General features: G+C 46.3%; 6 protein-coding genes across 6 annotated transcripts; 2 read left to right on the top strand and 4 right to left on the bottom strand.

Moving 5' to 3' along the window:
• Positions 1–961: 961 nt before the first annotated feature.
• On the bottom strand, positions 962–2,658 carry HO133_003275 (uncharacterized protein; the record flags this gene model as incomplete). Its single annotated transcript, XM_037294198.1, has 4 exons — positions 962–1,220; positions 1,791–1,902; positions 1,954–2,559; positions 2,610–2,658. 4 exons carry the CDS (start codon positions 2,656–2,658, stop codon positions 962–964), a joined length of 1,026 nt encoding a protein of 341 aa, XP_037149579.1.
• A 399-nt stretch (positions 2,659–3,057) lies between these two features.
• HO133_003274 (uncharacterized protein) lies at positions 3,058–4,312 on the bottom strand (the record flags this gene model as incomplete). Its single annotated transcript, XM_037294197.1, has 4 exons — positions 3,058–3,420; positions 3,474–3,676; positions 3,728–3,953; positions 4,019–4,312. 4 exons carry the CDS (start codon positions 4,310–4,312, stop codon positions 3,058–3,060), a joined length of 1,086 nt encoding a protein of 361 aa, XP_037149578.1.
• Positions 4,313–7,235: 2,923 nt separating this feature from the next.
• Positions 7,236–8,254, top strand: HO133_003273 (uncharacterized protein; the record flags this gene model as incomplete). Its single annotated transcript, XM_037294196.1, has 2 exons — positions 7,236–7,741; positions 7,792–8,254. The coding sequence occupies 2 exons, from the start codon at positions 7,236–7,238 to the stop codon at positions 8,252–8,254; spliced, it is 969 nt and encodes a 322-aa protein (XP_037149577.1).
• A 316-nt stretch (positions 8,255–8,570) lies between these two features.
• On the bottom strand, positions 8,571–10,022 carry HO133_003272 (uncharacterized protein; the record flags this gene model as incomplete). Its single annotated transcript, XM_037294195.1, has 4 exons — positions 8,571–9,364; positions 9,425–9,552; positions 9,601–9,746; positions 9,804–10,022. The coding sequence occupies 4 exons, from the start codon at positions 10,020–10,022 to the stop codon at positions 8,571–8,573; spliced, it is 1,287 nt and encodes a 428-aa protein (XP_037149576.1).
• Positions 10,023–10,365: 343 nt separating this feature from the next.
• Positions 10,366–11,840, top strand: HO133_003271 (uncharacterized protein; the record flags this gene model as incomplete). The annotated part of the gene is made up of 3 exons (XM_037294194.1): positions 10,366–10,950; positions 11,260–11,514; positions 11,574–11,840. 3 exons carry the CDS (start codon positions 10,366–10,368, stop codon positions 11,838–11,840), a joined length of 1,107 nt encoding a protein of 368 aa, XP_037149575.1.
• Positions 11,841–11,846: 6 nt separating this feature from the next.
• Positions 11,847–14,519, bottom strand: HO133_003270 (uncharacterized protein; the record flags this gene model as incomplete). Its single annotated transcript, XM_037294193.1, has 5 exons — positions 11,847–11,993; positions 12,166–12,659; positions 13,537–14,308; positions 14,356–14,403; positions 14,457–14,519. The coding sequence occupies 5 exons, from the start codon at positions 14,517–14,519 to the stop codon at positions 11,847–11,849; spliced, it is 1,524 nt and encodes a 507-aa protein (XP_037149574.1).
• Positions 14,520–14,896: the final 377 nt, after the last annotated feature.

The following is a 14,896-nucleotide window of genomic DNA, read 5'->3' as shown; positions in this document are numbered from 1 at the left end:
GCCGCCGCAGACGCATGCTTCTATGCAAGTACCTCTTTGACAAATAAACTATACCAAAACCTTTGTCTGCTCTCCCTCCTACCCCTTCAGACCAATGCATCTCAAGCTTGATTATACTGCATCATCGCAGCGACTGAGCCCTTCTCTCATTCCAGTCCATTCACTTAAGAGTGTGAAAGCCTGCTGGGGACACTGTATGCCGATTCAGTCGACCCATGCAGCTTGGGCTAGTTAATTCTCAATCCCACACCCGTACCTGTGTAGAACGCTGGGTAATACAACGGATAAATCTACATTTGTTTGCTGTTTTCCTGAGCTCCCTTTGCTTTTTCTTAAGACGCGTTTCGCAATCATTTGGACGTAGATCGCCAATATACGTTCGAGATATCTCTGTCCGCGAGATTCCCCGTCAATGTTGTTACCTCGGCCCAATGAAGGGAGCCGCCGTATAAGGTGTCTGCATTCCGAATAAGAAACCGTCAATCTTGATGCTATCGAACAATCCGGCACCTGTCAGAATATTGAGCGGGCTGACAAAGGCTGCTGTTGTAGCGCTTCGCCCGAAGCGGAGCCGGGCAAGCGAGAGCAATCGAGCACGCATAAGCTATATGAGTGATATCTGCAAGGCACATCGAACGGAGTAATCTTTTCTGGTAATTGCTATCTAGAAAATCGCATGATCCACCATTCTCTTTCCCATACAGAAATATCGAAAAGGGAATACGTCCGCAAGCCGAAAGAAAGTAAGAACCAAGACAGGATGGCATTAGTGATGTTTACGATCCTCATCGCTTCATCTTCTGCCGGGTTGCTGCAAGACACAACCTTGAAGGACCCTTGGTGATGCACATATAGGAGGAAATTCTCCAAGTTTGCTGTGACCTCAAAGGCGTAGCGATTGGTAGGGAGTTTCGCCACGTCAAGCACGTTTTTCTCTTCTCCCATGATAATTCCATAGACTCTAGAATTGAACAAAGTCTTGCTGCTGAGATAGAGCGCGGGAAGCTGTTTCATCTGAAAGTTGCATCACATCCTCCTCCAGGCCGTCTGAATCGACATCATCGCTATCTATCTCGTCGTAGTCGTCATCACTTACTATGTCACTATCATCGTCTCTCTCGGAGCCATTCGCGCGATCTGTAACATTAGCAGCGTGCTTTTTGATTTGTCCAGCCCGATCAACATGCGGCAAGTGACATTTCGGCTTGCGGCAGACGCCACTGTTAGCGTAATCGGGACATTCATGAACATGTCGTTCTGAACAGTTTGCTCCTTTGCTACAATAGCCGAGGACGGCAAAGCCCTTACAAACCGAGGCCGATGGATTGACGCGAACATGTGCATAGCGACATGAGGGGTTGGAGCATTTGCCACGTAGGAAATGCAAACAAGCAGGTACTCGCTCGGGTGTATGATCATGCGAGAGGTCGCAGGAATCACCAGCCGGACAAGTTCCTGTCTGGAGGTAATCTTTACACATGGCAACCTTGAGTGGATCATGTGTGTAAGGGCATAGTGGGCCTTTTGGGCAATGTCCTAAATGAAGATGGACTCATGATTAGTATTGCCCAGAACGTTGAACCAACGAGGAGATGCAGCTTGGCATCAACATCGATGTTTTGACTGAGGTACTAAGGGATCAAGAAAAGGGTACCCGTTAAAGTAAACCGTTTGCATGGTTCAGCGATCTTCCTGAATTTGCCCGTGGCCCTAGAGTGGTCAGCTACTCGTGTTCTCACGGAAAGTTCTGCTGCGACTTATCGACCGTTCGACCTAGGAGGCAGACTTACCTTTCGGCTTTGACAATGCCCGAGCGGTAGAGGTTGCCGTTCTTGCTTCGTAGGAAGGTAACACCGCCGACGTTAGCTTGCTTTGGGGTCGTGCTCGCGGAGTCAGTTGCGCCTAGAAGCTGTGAGCGAGAGAATCAATGCAGTCTGTTGTCATGGTTCTCACCGCGGATCCGAACAAGCTTGCTTCCGCCATCGGCGACATGAAATCTTAGCCCATTGGTTGAGACTTCATGGACAGCATTGGCAGCTTGACCTGCACGGGAAGGTAGGATATTCAAGTGTCGTTTAATCTTCTGCTTCTCTCGTTGATCCTTTTGAAGCGCCTTTTGTCGTCGAGATTCTTCAATAGCTTTGTTGCGGGCTGGGGTCTCCTTGTCGTATACCGAGGAATTAATGAGTTGCATATGTCGATCACGTTTGGTGACCCAGCGGTTTGTTGACTGCCGAAGGATGAGTTCCTCATCCTCCGACTGAATGGCCTTTGTACTTGATGGAGTAGAGTCTGGACTAGGCTCCTTCGCGCTGGGGATTGAAACCCCGGATTTGTTATTCAGGACGAGAGTACGGTTCCGGTGAGGATTTGCCACAATCCTGCCAGCTCGGCCTCGGCCTCGAGTGTACGGTGCCACGCGTGGTGACCTCCAAGGTGCGGCGTTCAAGTTACCTGACGAAGCTGGTGTGTACCTGTTCCAAGGTAGTGGCGATGCAAAATCACTGTTCGGGTCATTTTGCGTAGGATTTGCCTGAGTTTTGTGAAGATTGATGTGGCCTGGATGCTCGTCAGCAAAAGCACTGGGATGTTGTGGCACAAGTCTTTACCGGATATTTTGCTTATCTTTTTTAACAGTTCTTGGTCTTCCTCCGACATGTTCTATCGTGGGTATGAGCTATGTCTCCCTGGCTATATCCACAGCGAGAAGAGAGTGTCGAGGAGAAGTTGGTAGTTACGAAGTGATGAAAGGAAAAGGAACTGATGTTGAAAGTGACAAGGATCAGTTTAGCGTGTCACGCTAGGGCGTAGAAGGACTGAATGTTTCAGTCTCCCAGTGAGAAGTTGAAGGTACTTGACATAGATATGACTTATCACAAATGAGTATAGAAAGTGCCTACATGTCCAGACTAGGATTGTGAAGAGGCCCGAATTATTTGAATCCCAAAATGTGAGCATTGTCCGCTTCCTGCCAAAACGCCATCGCTATGCTAAGGTAGAATCCAGCGCGCATGCCAAAGTCCACCATACAGTTGATAATAATTACGACGACCCTGGCTACTTAGGAAGCACATCCTCCATCTTGACATTCTCATCATCGTCATCGGTTCCTCCAAAATCAGAAGCGACCTCAGGCGCCTGCTCTGCTTTGACGTTGCTGAAGTTGTACTTGGCCGTGTCCTTATACGATGCTTGAAGCTGATATGTGCCAACATATATGCCACTTCTTGTTAGTGTCGCCACCCTTTCGAGAACTTCTTTGAGATAGGCTTCGGGTTGGTTTAGCTCAACCTTCAAGGACCTAAGTGCCCAAAAATCGAATCTCTCGAAGCATTTCATGATTTGGTCCAAGAGTACGTCCGCCGGAACCCTGACAGCTTTGTTGGCCTGCTTCTTCCCACGACTCGGACCAGCTTTTGTCTAATAATCCAGTCAGTCCATTCGTTGTGAGTGAAAGATGAAGGAACCCTTACAATGAAAGCGCTGGTGTCCACAGTAGCTCCCAATATTCCGGGTTGAAGTGTGTTTCCACCAACGCTGGCGTTCAGCACATGAATCTTTGGCTTGGACAGTGACTCTTCCTTGGCTCGTCTCTTCATGTATTCAATATAGTCTTTGTTCTCAACCGGCAGACAATTGATCTCAGTACGAACTTGTCCCACGAGCGTTGTCTGTTCTGCAGTGAACAGTATCAGTTCTGTAGAGTTCCACAATGGGATGCACTTACTCGGGATGGCTCTGCGAAACTTATATTCTGACTTCCGAGTCTTCTCGATCCTCCTACGGTCCTTGAACCGTGGCGGGGCTCTGTCGGCCGAGTATGCTCTGTAGCCCGGGAGATCCTTCTCGCTGAAGACGAAAGTATTCATTGGATCTTGCTCAACGATCTGCATATTGTATTCTCTTGGTAGGTCTCGATTCTGTACTACATCTGGTGACAACAAGATGCTCATCTAAACCGGTCATGATTAGTGACAAAGATCCACATAAAGCGCAAAGTGAACGGGCTATGGCTTACCTTCTTAACTTTGTCTAACCCACCTTCGACTCTGACCATACCTATAGTGATTTCTTGGCTGTCGTCAAGTTGTGACCAGCGCTCCCAAAGGAATTTGGGGACCCTTGTAAGGTAAAGGTCCTGATCTGCGCCCGCGAAGTCGAGATCCCCGGCATCTTCGTACAGGTCATCATCGGTGTGAGCAGCAGGTGAAGCGCCTATAGTTTCAGGGTCAGGTTTGATGTGCGGCGTCTGGCCATTCATAGGATTTTCGACCTTGATACTAGGGACGTCGGAACCGTACGTGGTTGCCATGATGAGGCGTGTTGGGCAGGGGCAGACAAGCCTGGTGTCTGCCTCAGCTGCGCAGGCATGGGTTTGGTTGTCAGAGCGGTCAATACACAGAGGGAGTAAAGAGCACGAGTTGAGGAAACAAAGGAATGCAGCGTGCAGGCGGGAAAGTGTGAGCCTGCGTGCCAAGCCTCAGCCCTAAATAGAGTATGTGCTGGGGCGCGGGCTTCCCAGTAGTGAAAAGCTTGCCGAGTACTGGTTTTTACCTATTTTTGATTCTCAGGGAGATCCCCTAAAACCCCTCGGACCCTTCGGGGGCTCTTTAAGGGCTCTCCGAGAGCTTCTGTCGAGGGGCTATCAAAGCAAGCTCGAAATTTGATTATTTAAGTAATATTTAATTGATTTCGAGCTTGCTTTGACAGCCCCTCGACAGAAGCTCTCGGAGAGCCCTTAAAGAGCTCCGAAGGGTTTAAGGGGTTTTAAAGGATCTAACCCTGAGAATCGAGAGAGGTATTATATTTCACTAAGAATCGAGAGAAACGTTATATTTCACTGAGAATCGAGGGAGATGTTATAATTTATTTGATATACTCAGGGGGAGACCCCCTGAAACCCCCCTAACCCTCCGGGGGCTCTCCGAGAGCTCTCTGAGGGCTTCTGCCGGAGAGGCTCTTCTCGTAAGCTCGATAATTTGAATAAAAATCTTAGATTTTAGTATATCTTTACGAATACCTTATTAAATTTCGTCTATACTACATTATTTAAAAGCGTATAATTAACTCTATAACTTTATAAACTTACTTTATTATTATATTTTTAATAAAAGAAAAGGAATTAAAAAAGGTAGATTTGAGGATTTTGAAGTTTTTTTCTAACTTCCTCTTTTGAATATACCCGCGTATACTCGTATTTAGATCGAAAATGAAGAAATAAGATATATTTTAGACTAGAAATAATGAAATTCGATAATCTAATTAATCACTAGCCTCTTAACGTAATATTTATCTTTATTTTTAAATCTTAAGTATTAAGAAAGTAAGCTTTTCAAATATATGCTAAGGCGCGGGCTTCTTAATAATAAAAAGCTTATTAAATACTGATTTTTGATTGTTTAATTCTTAGAGAGACTTTTTAAAACCTCTTAAATTCTTTAGAGGCTCTTTAAGAGCTTTTTAAGAGCTTCTATCGAGGGGCTATTAAAGTAAGCTTAAAATTTAATTATTTTAATAATATTTAATTAATTTTAAGCTTACTTTAATAGTCTCTCGATAGAAGCTCTTGAAGAACTCTTAAAGAGCTTCGAAGGATTTAAGGGATTTTAAGGAATCTAACTCTGAAAATCGAGAGAGACGTTATAATTTATTTAATATACTAAGTAGGGGGAGACCTTCTAAAACTCTTCTAACCCTTCGAGGGCTCTTCGAGAGCTTTTATTGAAGAGGCTCTTCTCGTAAGCTTAATAATTTGAATAAAAATCTTAGATTTTAGTATATCTTTATAAATTTCTTATTAAATTTCGTTTATATTATACTATTTAAAAGCGTATAATTAACTTTATAACTTTATAAACTTACTTTATTATTATATTTTTAATAAAAGAAAAAAAATTAAAAAAGGTAGATTTAAGGATTTTAAAGTTCTTTTTTAACTTTCTCTTTTGAATATACCCGCGTATACTTATATTTAGATCGAAAATAAAGAAATAAGATGTATTTTAGATTAGAAATAATAAAATTTGATAATTTAATTAATTATTAGCCTCTTAGCGTAGCATTTATCTTTATTTTTAAGTTTTAAATATTAAGAAAATAAGCTTTCTAAATATATGCTAAGGCGCGGGCTTCTTAGTAGTAAAAAGCTTATCGAGTACTAGTTTTTAACTATTTAATTTTTAGAGAGATCTTCTAAAACCTCTTAAACCCTTCGAGAGCTCTTTAAAAGCTTTTTGAGAGTTTTTATCGAAAGGCTATTAAAGTAAGCTCGAAATTTAATTATTTTAATAATATTTAATTAATTTTAAGTTTACTTTAATAGTCTCTCGATAGAAGCTCTCGAAGAGCCCTTAAAGAGCTTTGAAGGGTTTAAGGGATTTTAAGGGATCTAACCTTAAGAATCGAGAGAGATATTATAATTTATTTGATATACTAAGTAGGGGGAGACCCCCTAAAACCCCCCTGACCCTCCGGGGGCTCTCCGAGGGCTCTCCGAGGGCTCCTGCCGGAGAGGCTCTTCTCGCAAGCTCGATAGACGAATACTTTATCAAATTTCGTCTACACTACGTTGTTTGAAAGCGTATAAGTAATTCTATAACTCTACGTACTTAGTTTATTATCATATTTTTAATAAAATATAAGGAATCAAAAAAGGTAGATTTGAGGATTTTGAAGTTCTTTTCCAGCTTCCTCTTTTGGACGTACCCGTGTGCACCCGCGTTTAGATCGAAAATGAAGAAATAAGGTGTGTTTTAGACTGAAAATGGTGAAATCCGATGATCTGATTGGTCACTAGCCTCTTAGCGTAGCATCCATTCTCGTTTTCAAGTCTTGAGCATTGAGAAAGCAAGCTTTCCAATTACACGCATTGCGCTATGATAAGATGACTTGAGTGACCAAGGACGTGAGGGACGCTCGCTCACTCACTCACTCAAAGACTGGAGATATTCACTCTTTTTCATCAATTATAATGATTTAATTTGAGTATGAGTCAACACCTGTTTCCTGCTACTGGATTTTCCTTTTCCAACTATCTCACTTTTGGTAATGGTTCGCTGCGGATACTACAGTAGTATAAGTTGAGCCTCACTTCCCACTATCATCTTGGCTCAATCCACTGGTACACGTAAAACAACACATACTCTTTCTAGATTCGCCTCTTCTCAAAATCCTATTGATCATCTACATGATTTGTCAAGACCCCGAAAACACATCGGTTTCCTTCCTGTCTCACCATGTCTGTCTCATCAGCCGCCGAAGAGGCGATGGGACCCATGGGTAAACCAATGCTTGAAACTATAGCTTCCGAAGTGAAAGACCACATCTTCTCTTACTTGCCTCAAGAGACTCTCTTATGCCTACTACTTACGAGTCCGGTGTTGTCCGAAGAAGCGGTGGTTCTTCTCTACCACAGTCCGAAGTTCCGGTCGACGTACCGCTTTGCTCAATTTGTGACTACTGTATCACATTCAAGACCCTATGCGGATCTAGTGCGCGTGTTCGAGCTTTCGGACCGCAAAGAGGCGGAGGACCGCGCCAATGGATTTGCAAGCTGGCGGGAATGGAAGTATAGAGAGATACCTCTGTATGCTGCCAAGGCCCCACCAAAGCAGCTAATGGAGCCTAAGAAGAAAACATATAAGGGCACACATCCCGGCACCAACTATCTCTTCAACAAGACAAGTCTTTCTATGCCTATAGGACCTGTCGTCCATGTTCTTGCAGCGTGCCGAAACATTAGGTTACGTTCCTAGGCATCGCCTCTCGACACGATTTGCTAATATGGAACAGGCAACTCAAGCTGAACTTTGGGGGCTTGACCAACGATGACTTGATCGATTCCCTCAACTACCCATCCATTGCTATTTCTGGTATGGTTTTCGGCTCGGACCTCGCAAGATCCTGGACTCAGGGTAGCGCCGATGTCGAGTCTGTCCAACCTAGCTTTCTCATACGGCATCTTACCAGTCTGCTTAAGCTTGAATATGTTCACATCCGGAATGCCCCTTGGCTTACAGGGGAGGACGTGCAGAGCATTGTGTGGAATTGTCCTCGTCTCAAAGAAGTCGATTTTCGCGATTCAGGCAAGGTCATGCAGGACCAGGCTTTGGTGGTCTCAGGAAAGACGGCGAAGTGGGAGATTCCTTGGGCTATGAAGGGCAGCAGAAAAGAATGTGCGGCCACACTTCCTGCTGGACTGGCATCTGAGAGTCTCGCAACAGTCAGCAGAGGGTCGGAAAGGGAGAAGCACTAAACCTATTGCTGGGTTCGACCTTGTGAGAGACGGCAGGAAGCCCGCACGTCTCTCAGGAAGGGCGAGAAGGAGAGGAGGGCTCTGACCAGCTTATGACGTTGCTCGTAACTTTCTGCTTTCTCGATCCGAGGCCAAGACGACTGAAAGTTTAGACTATTCAAGTTCAATAGAGGATACGATGGGCACATAATGTCACAAGTACTTAGACAAACCAGAGAATCTCGTCTACGGCTTTTAGTCTCTACGATGCTAATCAATGAACCTTCATCATGTGACCTCTTTCCACATACTTTTGTACATCATTCAACTCATCTCATCAATGTCCGGTCGCACTGCCCCTACGTCCGCCAGCCTCCAACGGCCCAAATCCGCCCCATCCATCGAATTCTCCTCCGAGCCTACAGGCCGCCTTCAAGTAATATTGCTCGCTATCTCCCCATGTCTGTGCTGCCTCTTTCATAGCTCTTAACCCTTTTACAAAATGCGCATCTAAAGACCGTTTTCCCTCCACGGCTTCTTTGTCCACCCACATCCAATCTTTGCCTTGAGTATCATACTTTGTAATGTTCCTCAACTCGATCTTGGGTCGTAATTGCGCGATATACACCGCCAATGTAAGCAACCACCATTGCCTCACCAGTGCCACATGGAACTTTGCGGGTATCAGAGGGAGAAGGATCCGTACAGCATGGCTTGTTGTGAGTAAGTGTACAAGGAAGAAGTCGTACGATCTGCTGCTCCCATACTCATGGGTGGCAACCAATAGAGCAACGGCTGCATACTGGCTATCTTCGAATTGCTTCTTTGGGTTTGGTAATTGCCAAGCACTCCAATGCTCCAGCACTGCTGTCTCATGATCTTCAAACAGGGGCTCAATGTTGTCGGCGCCTTGGTGGTCGAACAAATTATCGAAGCGCTTGTCTTCGGCAACCTTCTGAAGGATCTCAATCGGGGAGGAGGTGCTGTAGGTGGATGGCTTTGTATAGGAGGGGTTGTCGAGGTATTTGTGCAGGAAGTTGTATGAGGTAGCAGCTAGGCCGAGTGCTTCCATGGCCAATTCGCGAGAAGAAAGCTCGAATGCGTAGCCTAGGTGGATGAGAGGGTGGCCAACTGTGGAATCGTAAGCTTTTGAGCACGGCAAGGCCCCTGCGACTAGGCAGAACTACATACGTCCAGCGATCATGCAATTTATGAGTGGCTCTTTGCCGGTGAAGAGATATTCGCTCAGCACCTTTCTCCAATCGTAACCATTGAGGACGAGTTGGTCTTCGAAGAAGTCGACGTAAGCTCTTTGGTACCTGGAAAGACTCAGCCAGCCCTGACGAGCAGGGAAATCCATTTCCTACTGCCGATCACCCAAGTAATCTCGCCAATCGTATGTAGAGATCTCTCCTGGCGAATCCTTCCATGGCTCCAGCTCTTTGTGTTCTTTCTCGTATATAGCATTGAGATGATCCGAGTCACCTCCTACGAGATAAGCGGATCCGAGTACCTGATTTTTGGATGAGCTCAGCCATCAAGAAATAGATATCAGGAGGGATGCTCGCACATGGGGCATGTGATTGTGGAAATGGAGATTGTGGTAGACAATGGAGTGATTTGCATGGTTAAGCTTAAGTAGGTGCTTCAGCGTTCGTGCTCGCTTTTCGTGTTTTGTCTCGACTTGGTGGACCTCGACAGACTCAATGTCGATTGCTGTCCCAGGGTTGCCTCCTAAGAAGCGGGGCACACTGAAGGGATTGGAGAAAGAGGAGAACGATGAGAACATGCTTGAATTTGATTAAAATAAACTGAACAGTGGTTATACCCTTTTTTTGAAGAACTGATGAAATTGAAGACAGATGAAAAGGTTGGATAAGTGATTCAAGTACATATATTATACTCTATTCAAAACTTGGAGACATGGGAGCTTCACTCCCCCACTTCCCCACTTCAACGGCGTCTCAAGCCGCACCGTAGACGGCAGATCGACACTCTGAACATTTGCATCACAACATCGTGGGTTGTTCATTTTCCTACTGCTTTCATTCAAAAGGCACTATCGGTGTCGAATGCAAAACAATGTGTGAGAAACAATATGCTGAGACTTAGTTCCAACTCGCCTCTGCCCCATGTCATCCATCTATCTCTATGCGGAGCTACTACTCAACATCCGCCGAGTCACGATTTTCGCGATACTGCCATCCAATTGCAACGCAGAGACGCGTGTGTGGCTGTGCCATGACCAGAGAACGCTGAAGCTGAAGCACGAGGATGAAGAGGCCACCATAGAGCTGCCCTGTCTGGTAGTCAGCGATGCAAACCTGAAGATCCCTCCAGCGACCACAAGGGAGATATCTTTTCGCCTTTTCGTCAGCGACGCTGCTAAACTTCCCCCTCAAGCCAAGCAAGCTACCGATTGCAATGACCCATGGCCGGCATTCAAATTGACATCTGAAACCCAAGTCGCTTGTGGGTCCTGCAGCACTTTGTTAGTCAATGATGTCAAGGTTTGGAAGCATCTCCCCAGTGCAGGCTGGGCAGACATGATGGACTTTTGGCATTGTCACAAACCCAGCGTCAACATTTCAGATGATGAAAATGCTGGTAACAACAAAGGCTACGCAGCAGCTAATGCTCTAGGTCCCACAGCAGGCATTGGGGTTGTGGATGTCAGCCAACTTCTTATCTCGGACATCGATTGTACTGGCCTCGAGGTAGGCCAATCTCTCCTTCTCTTTTCGCGAACGATTCCGAATGCCAAGAAAGGGCAATAAGAAGGAGGCCTGCATCCGAAAACTCGGTCCCATGGCAAGGTCGCCGATACAACTGCCCTAGAAGAATCCCGAAAAGCACAGTCAATCAGCGTTTGAGTTACCCTCTGCATCCATGGTGCTATATGGGTTATGTCATTTCTGACGGCTGATGCATTGTCTCGGAAAACTCTTCCATTTCATTGAGTAGCTCTCAAGCTTAATGAGCTTCTCAAGATTAATCTAAAGGTACATACACTAACATCCTTCGAGACCACAGATGATCAAGGGCTTCTCAATTGTGTCTCGTGCCGTGAAATCGTTGGCGTCAAAGACAAGAAAGATAGATACTCTCTACGGCTTTTCAAATGGAGCGTAACGCTGCAGCGTTCGAGAGGACTAGATTGGGAGACGTGCTCAGTACAGGAAATTGTCAGTGCGCAGCTCTTGGCATCAATAGAGGATCAAGCCGCGTATAAATTTCTAGCCTACACCGGCGAAGCTGAGGATTCAAAGCCAGCTTTGGTGGTGAGTGAATCAATGAGGTCTCTGCCACCTTTATACGCGCTTGACTTACATTAGAACAGCTTTGGGCATTCACTCCTGATCTGATGTACTCAACCTCTGCAAAGCCCACACAACGCGCAATGAAGATCTTCTACAGGACAATCACGGATTCATTCAAGACACTCGAGAAACAACGCAACAGGATTGAAGAATTCCAATTACCTAGTTATGCACTGAAAATACTTCAAGCAAGCTTAAAAACAAGCACAGATATCCTCCCGCAGTCCGCGCGGACTCACCGCGAGTGGACCATCGGACTTCTAGACCGCTGGAGCCCTGTTCTCTGATCATCACTACGAGGTCGTGACCCCTAGTGCAGTCACTGCTCGCTGATAGTACGCAGTCCTGTCGCTCGTTTCGGTGGTCCCAATACATGCGATATACGCGCTGAAGCCAGCTGCGCTCCCGCTCTGCAATCCATCCCTGACACTCTGATCACACTGCGAGGTCAAGAACCACTATATCATCTCGGATTCAGCGTTTCTCTTCTATGATGGACTTGAGTCTGATGGTATGTTTGAGGAGCAAGACATGTGTCTCTACTCCTCAACATGTCTTAAGACTCGGGCCAGGGTATGAAAGGGGAAGAAATAACTCAAAAAGGGTACTTACGGCGGCGCTACCGAAGTCATAATTTGTGTATTGGATCAAAAGGTCAAGGACGGCTACTACATCGGATGTTTGGATTTTATCGAGATACGGTGCTAATGCCGAGATCGATTGCGCGTACTTGAGGTTATAAGCTGGGGATTGCATGTTTCGAGTCCCTTGACCTGGCGTGCCTGGAAAATGATTAATTTGGTACTGAAAATCGTCCGACTCGAATGCCATGGTTGAGAGAATCGCGGCTTGCTCCCCTGGGGTAGTGACACCGTACGTTGTAAATGACGCGCTGATGGGCCCAACAGCTTGCGCAGCGGTGCGGCATTCCTGTTGGCTGGAAGCATCGGCGCAGGAAAAAGATTTTGGTGCTATCGAGACGAGCTGGGACTCGCTGAGAGTCGCAACGGGGAGACCGTCGACAGTCGGCAAAGCGAGAGCAGTGAAGATGAGCAGCGCCAGCGCTGGGGCTACGAGGTGCGAAAACATGGCTTTAGCTTTGGTGCCTGCTTTAGTTTTGGAGTTGTGAATGGGTGAGACGGACGTATTCGTGGGTCTTGAGTATGTATATAGGGGATGAAGAAATCAGGTGAAGAAATAATAAACCGCACGATGCTCTCAGAGCACAATGGAGTCAGCCAGAAACAATGGTATTCTGTGGCAGATTCGACAAAGATATTGAGACGCGTGTAGGGAACAAAGACACCTCGACCGACTTGTCGGACAACAATGTTGCAGGCAAACCGCTACTATACCATAGTGATACAAGGCAAATTGACCAGACAATGCCAGGAGTCATAGCATTGGTGAAGAAACATCTACCGCCAAGACTTGCGATTCGAGGGCCGTGAGCCAATCAAGCCAGCGAACCACGAGTCCTCCAGAACAGCGACGTTTCGAGTCAGAGTCAGGCTTCTCAGTCACTGCCCACCGATTGCCTTAGGTACGTACACCATGTGTACCTGTCGTTCACCCCTGGAGTTCTCTGCTACCGTCTGAAGCTAAGATTCCCCAAAGATCCGATCAGCTTTTGAGGCGGTTGACCGCAAAATTGTGTCGATGTGTCTACCGGTACTTGCCACATGTGATGACAATCATCTGATCTTGTTCACTAGCTTTTTTCGTTTTGTAGCAATCCACAGCTTCTGGCTGGTGATCTATATATTTCCTGCCTTTTTAATTCACTGAATCTCAAACGTTGTTCAAGCAATGGAGTCAAGGGCTTTGGCTCGGGCCCTGAGCTCTCCCAGAGTCTAGACGCTTACTTGTTGGGATTGGACAAATACTCTCCCACAAAAACTGCCAAATCCAGCAAAAAGAACCAAACAAACCCCGGAGCAAATCTTCATATTCCTCAGAATTTCCCCGCAACATGAGTCTTACCATAATTATCCATATAAGGCTTTTCTCCAGCAAGGCACCAGACATTGCTTTGCCTCCGCTTGGTGTCAATACCTCCCTCCAGGCCCCAGACCTTCTCATTCTCTTCTCTCTTCTTACTTTTGGGCTTCCCTTGCTGGAGTCTTTGTTTCTCGAAAAATACATATGCTGCGTAAAAGATCCGCGATGTCTGCCCCTCTAGGGCACCCTTCTTGGTTTGAAAGTCCTTGAGCTGCTTCGACTGCAACTTTGCAGATGGGTCCGGGAGAGTCTTTGCGAGTTCGCGTAGGAAGCCGGCTTGCGTGACGTTGGGCTCACGGAGATATGCGGCGATTTTTCGACGGACCTCATCACAAGTATCGTAGACGGGGACAGACTCGTCATTTTCTCCCTCGAGCTCAACGCCCGACACATCGAGCTTCCGACTCTCCTCGTCCTTCTTGACTTTCTTTTTGATAGGCTCCTTTATCCCAGCCCGCTTCCGACGTTCGAAGAAGTGGAAAGCTGCTTTATACGTCTGATTCATGTTACCCGCGTATGGGCCTTTCAACTTCATAAACCTTCCATAGGAGTTACTGTTGATATCGCAAGCTCGCTGGAATTCTGTCACCTTCATCTCTCCACTATTAATAAGGCTATTGATTTTGCGTCGTATGGCGTCGCAATTTTCCGTTACGGGAGCATCATCTGAGTCGTAGCCATTGTCCGAGTCGGAGAGTGAGTCTATCGCTGAGAAGGGTCGCTTGGACGGTGCACTTTTAGGGGAAACCACAGCCTGGAGATAGTCAGCGATTGCCCTACCACTTTTGAAACTTGGCTTACAGGAGGCAAGCTACGGGACCCGCTGAAGGGCATTGAGCCATCACTGGACTATAGACCGGTCAGCTCCGTCAATCTCGCGATGGAGAGCGCGAAACACATGCCAATGAGAATGAGTCCGTATTGCCAGATGCTGGGCTGAGCGCCGGATGCAGAAGTACCGCCATTGAGGGATGAACCGGTAGAGGAGGCGGTCCTTGACAAGGGATATGCGGAGGAAAGGGGGGATAATGTACTGGGTACTGCGGATAAGGTATGATTGAAGCGACTGAATACTATTGATGAGGAGAAGGGTAAGGATAGTGAAATGGATGAGGACTCATCCAAATTCCGTGGCGAGTAGATGCCTTGAGTTGTTGGAAGAAATTTGAGCGACGCGACAATTCGCGTCATTCTGTAAATAATCGGGGGCTAAGCCCTAGTACTAACCGAATATAGCCTCTCCGAGTACCCCAGAGACTCTTCCGGTCAATTACTCGTGGGATCTATAATTCATTTCATGAATTCCTCTGACTGCATATCAAAGTGCTGCTACGCAGAAAGT

This window comes from Letharia lupina (assembly GCF_014066315.1).
Source record: "Letharia lupina isolate WasteWater1 chromosome Unknown contig_17, whole genome shotgun sequence".
Classification (NCBI taxonomy): Eukaryota; Fungi; Ascomycota; class Lecanoromycetes; order Lecanorales; family Parmeliaceae; genus Letharia; species Letharia lupina.
The sequence above is the reverse complement of the archived record's forward strand: the minus strand, read 5'-3'. Positions and strand labels throughout refer to the sequence as shown.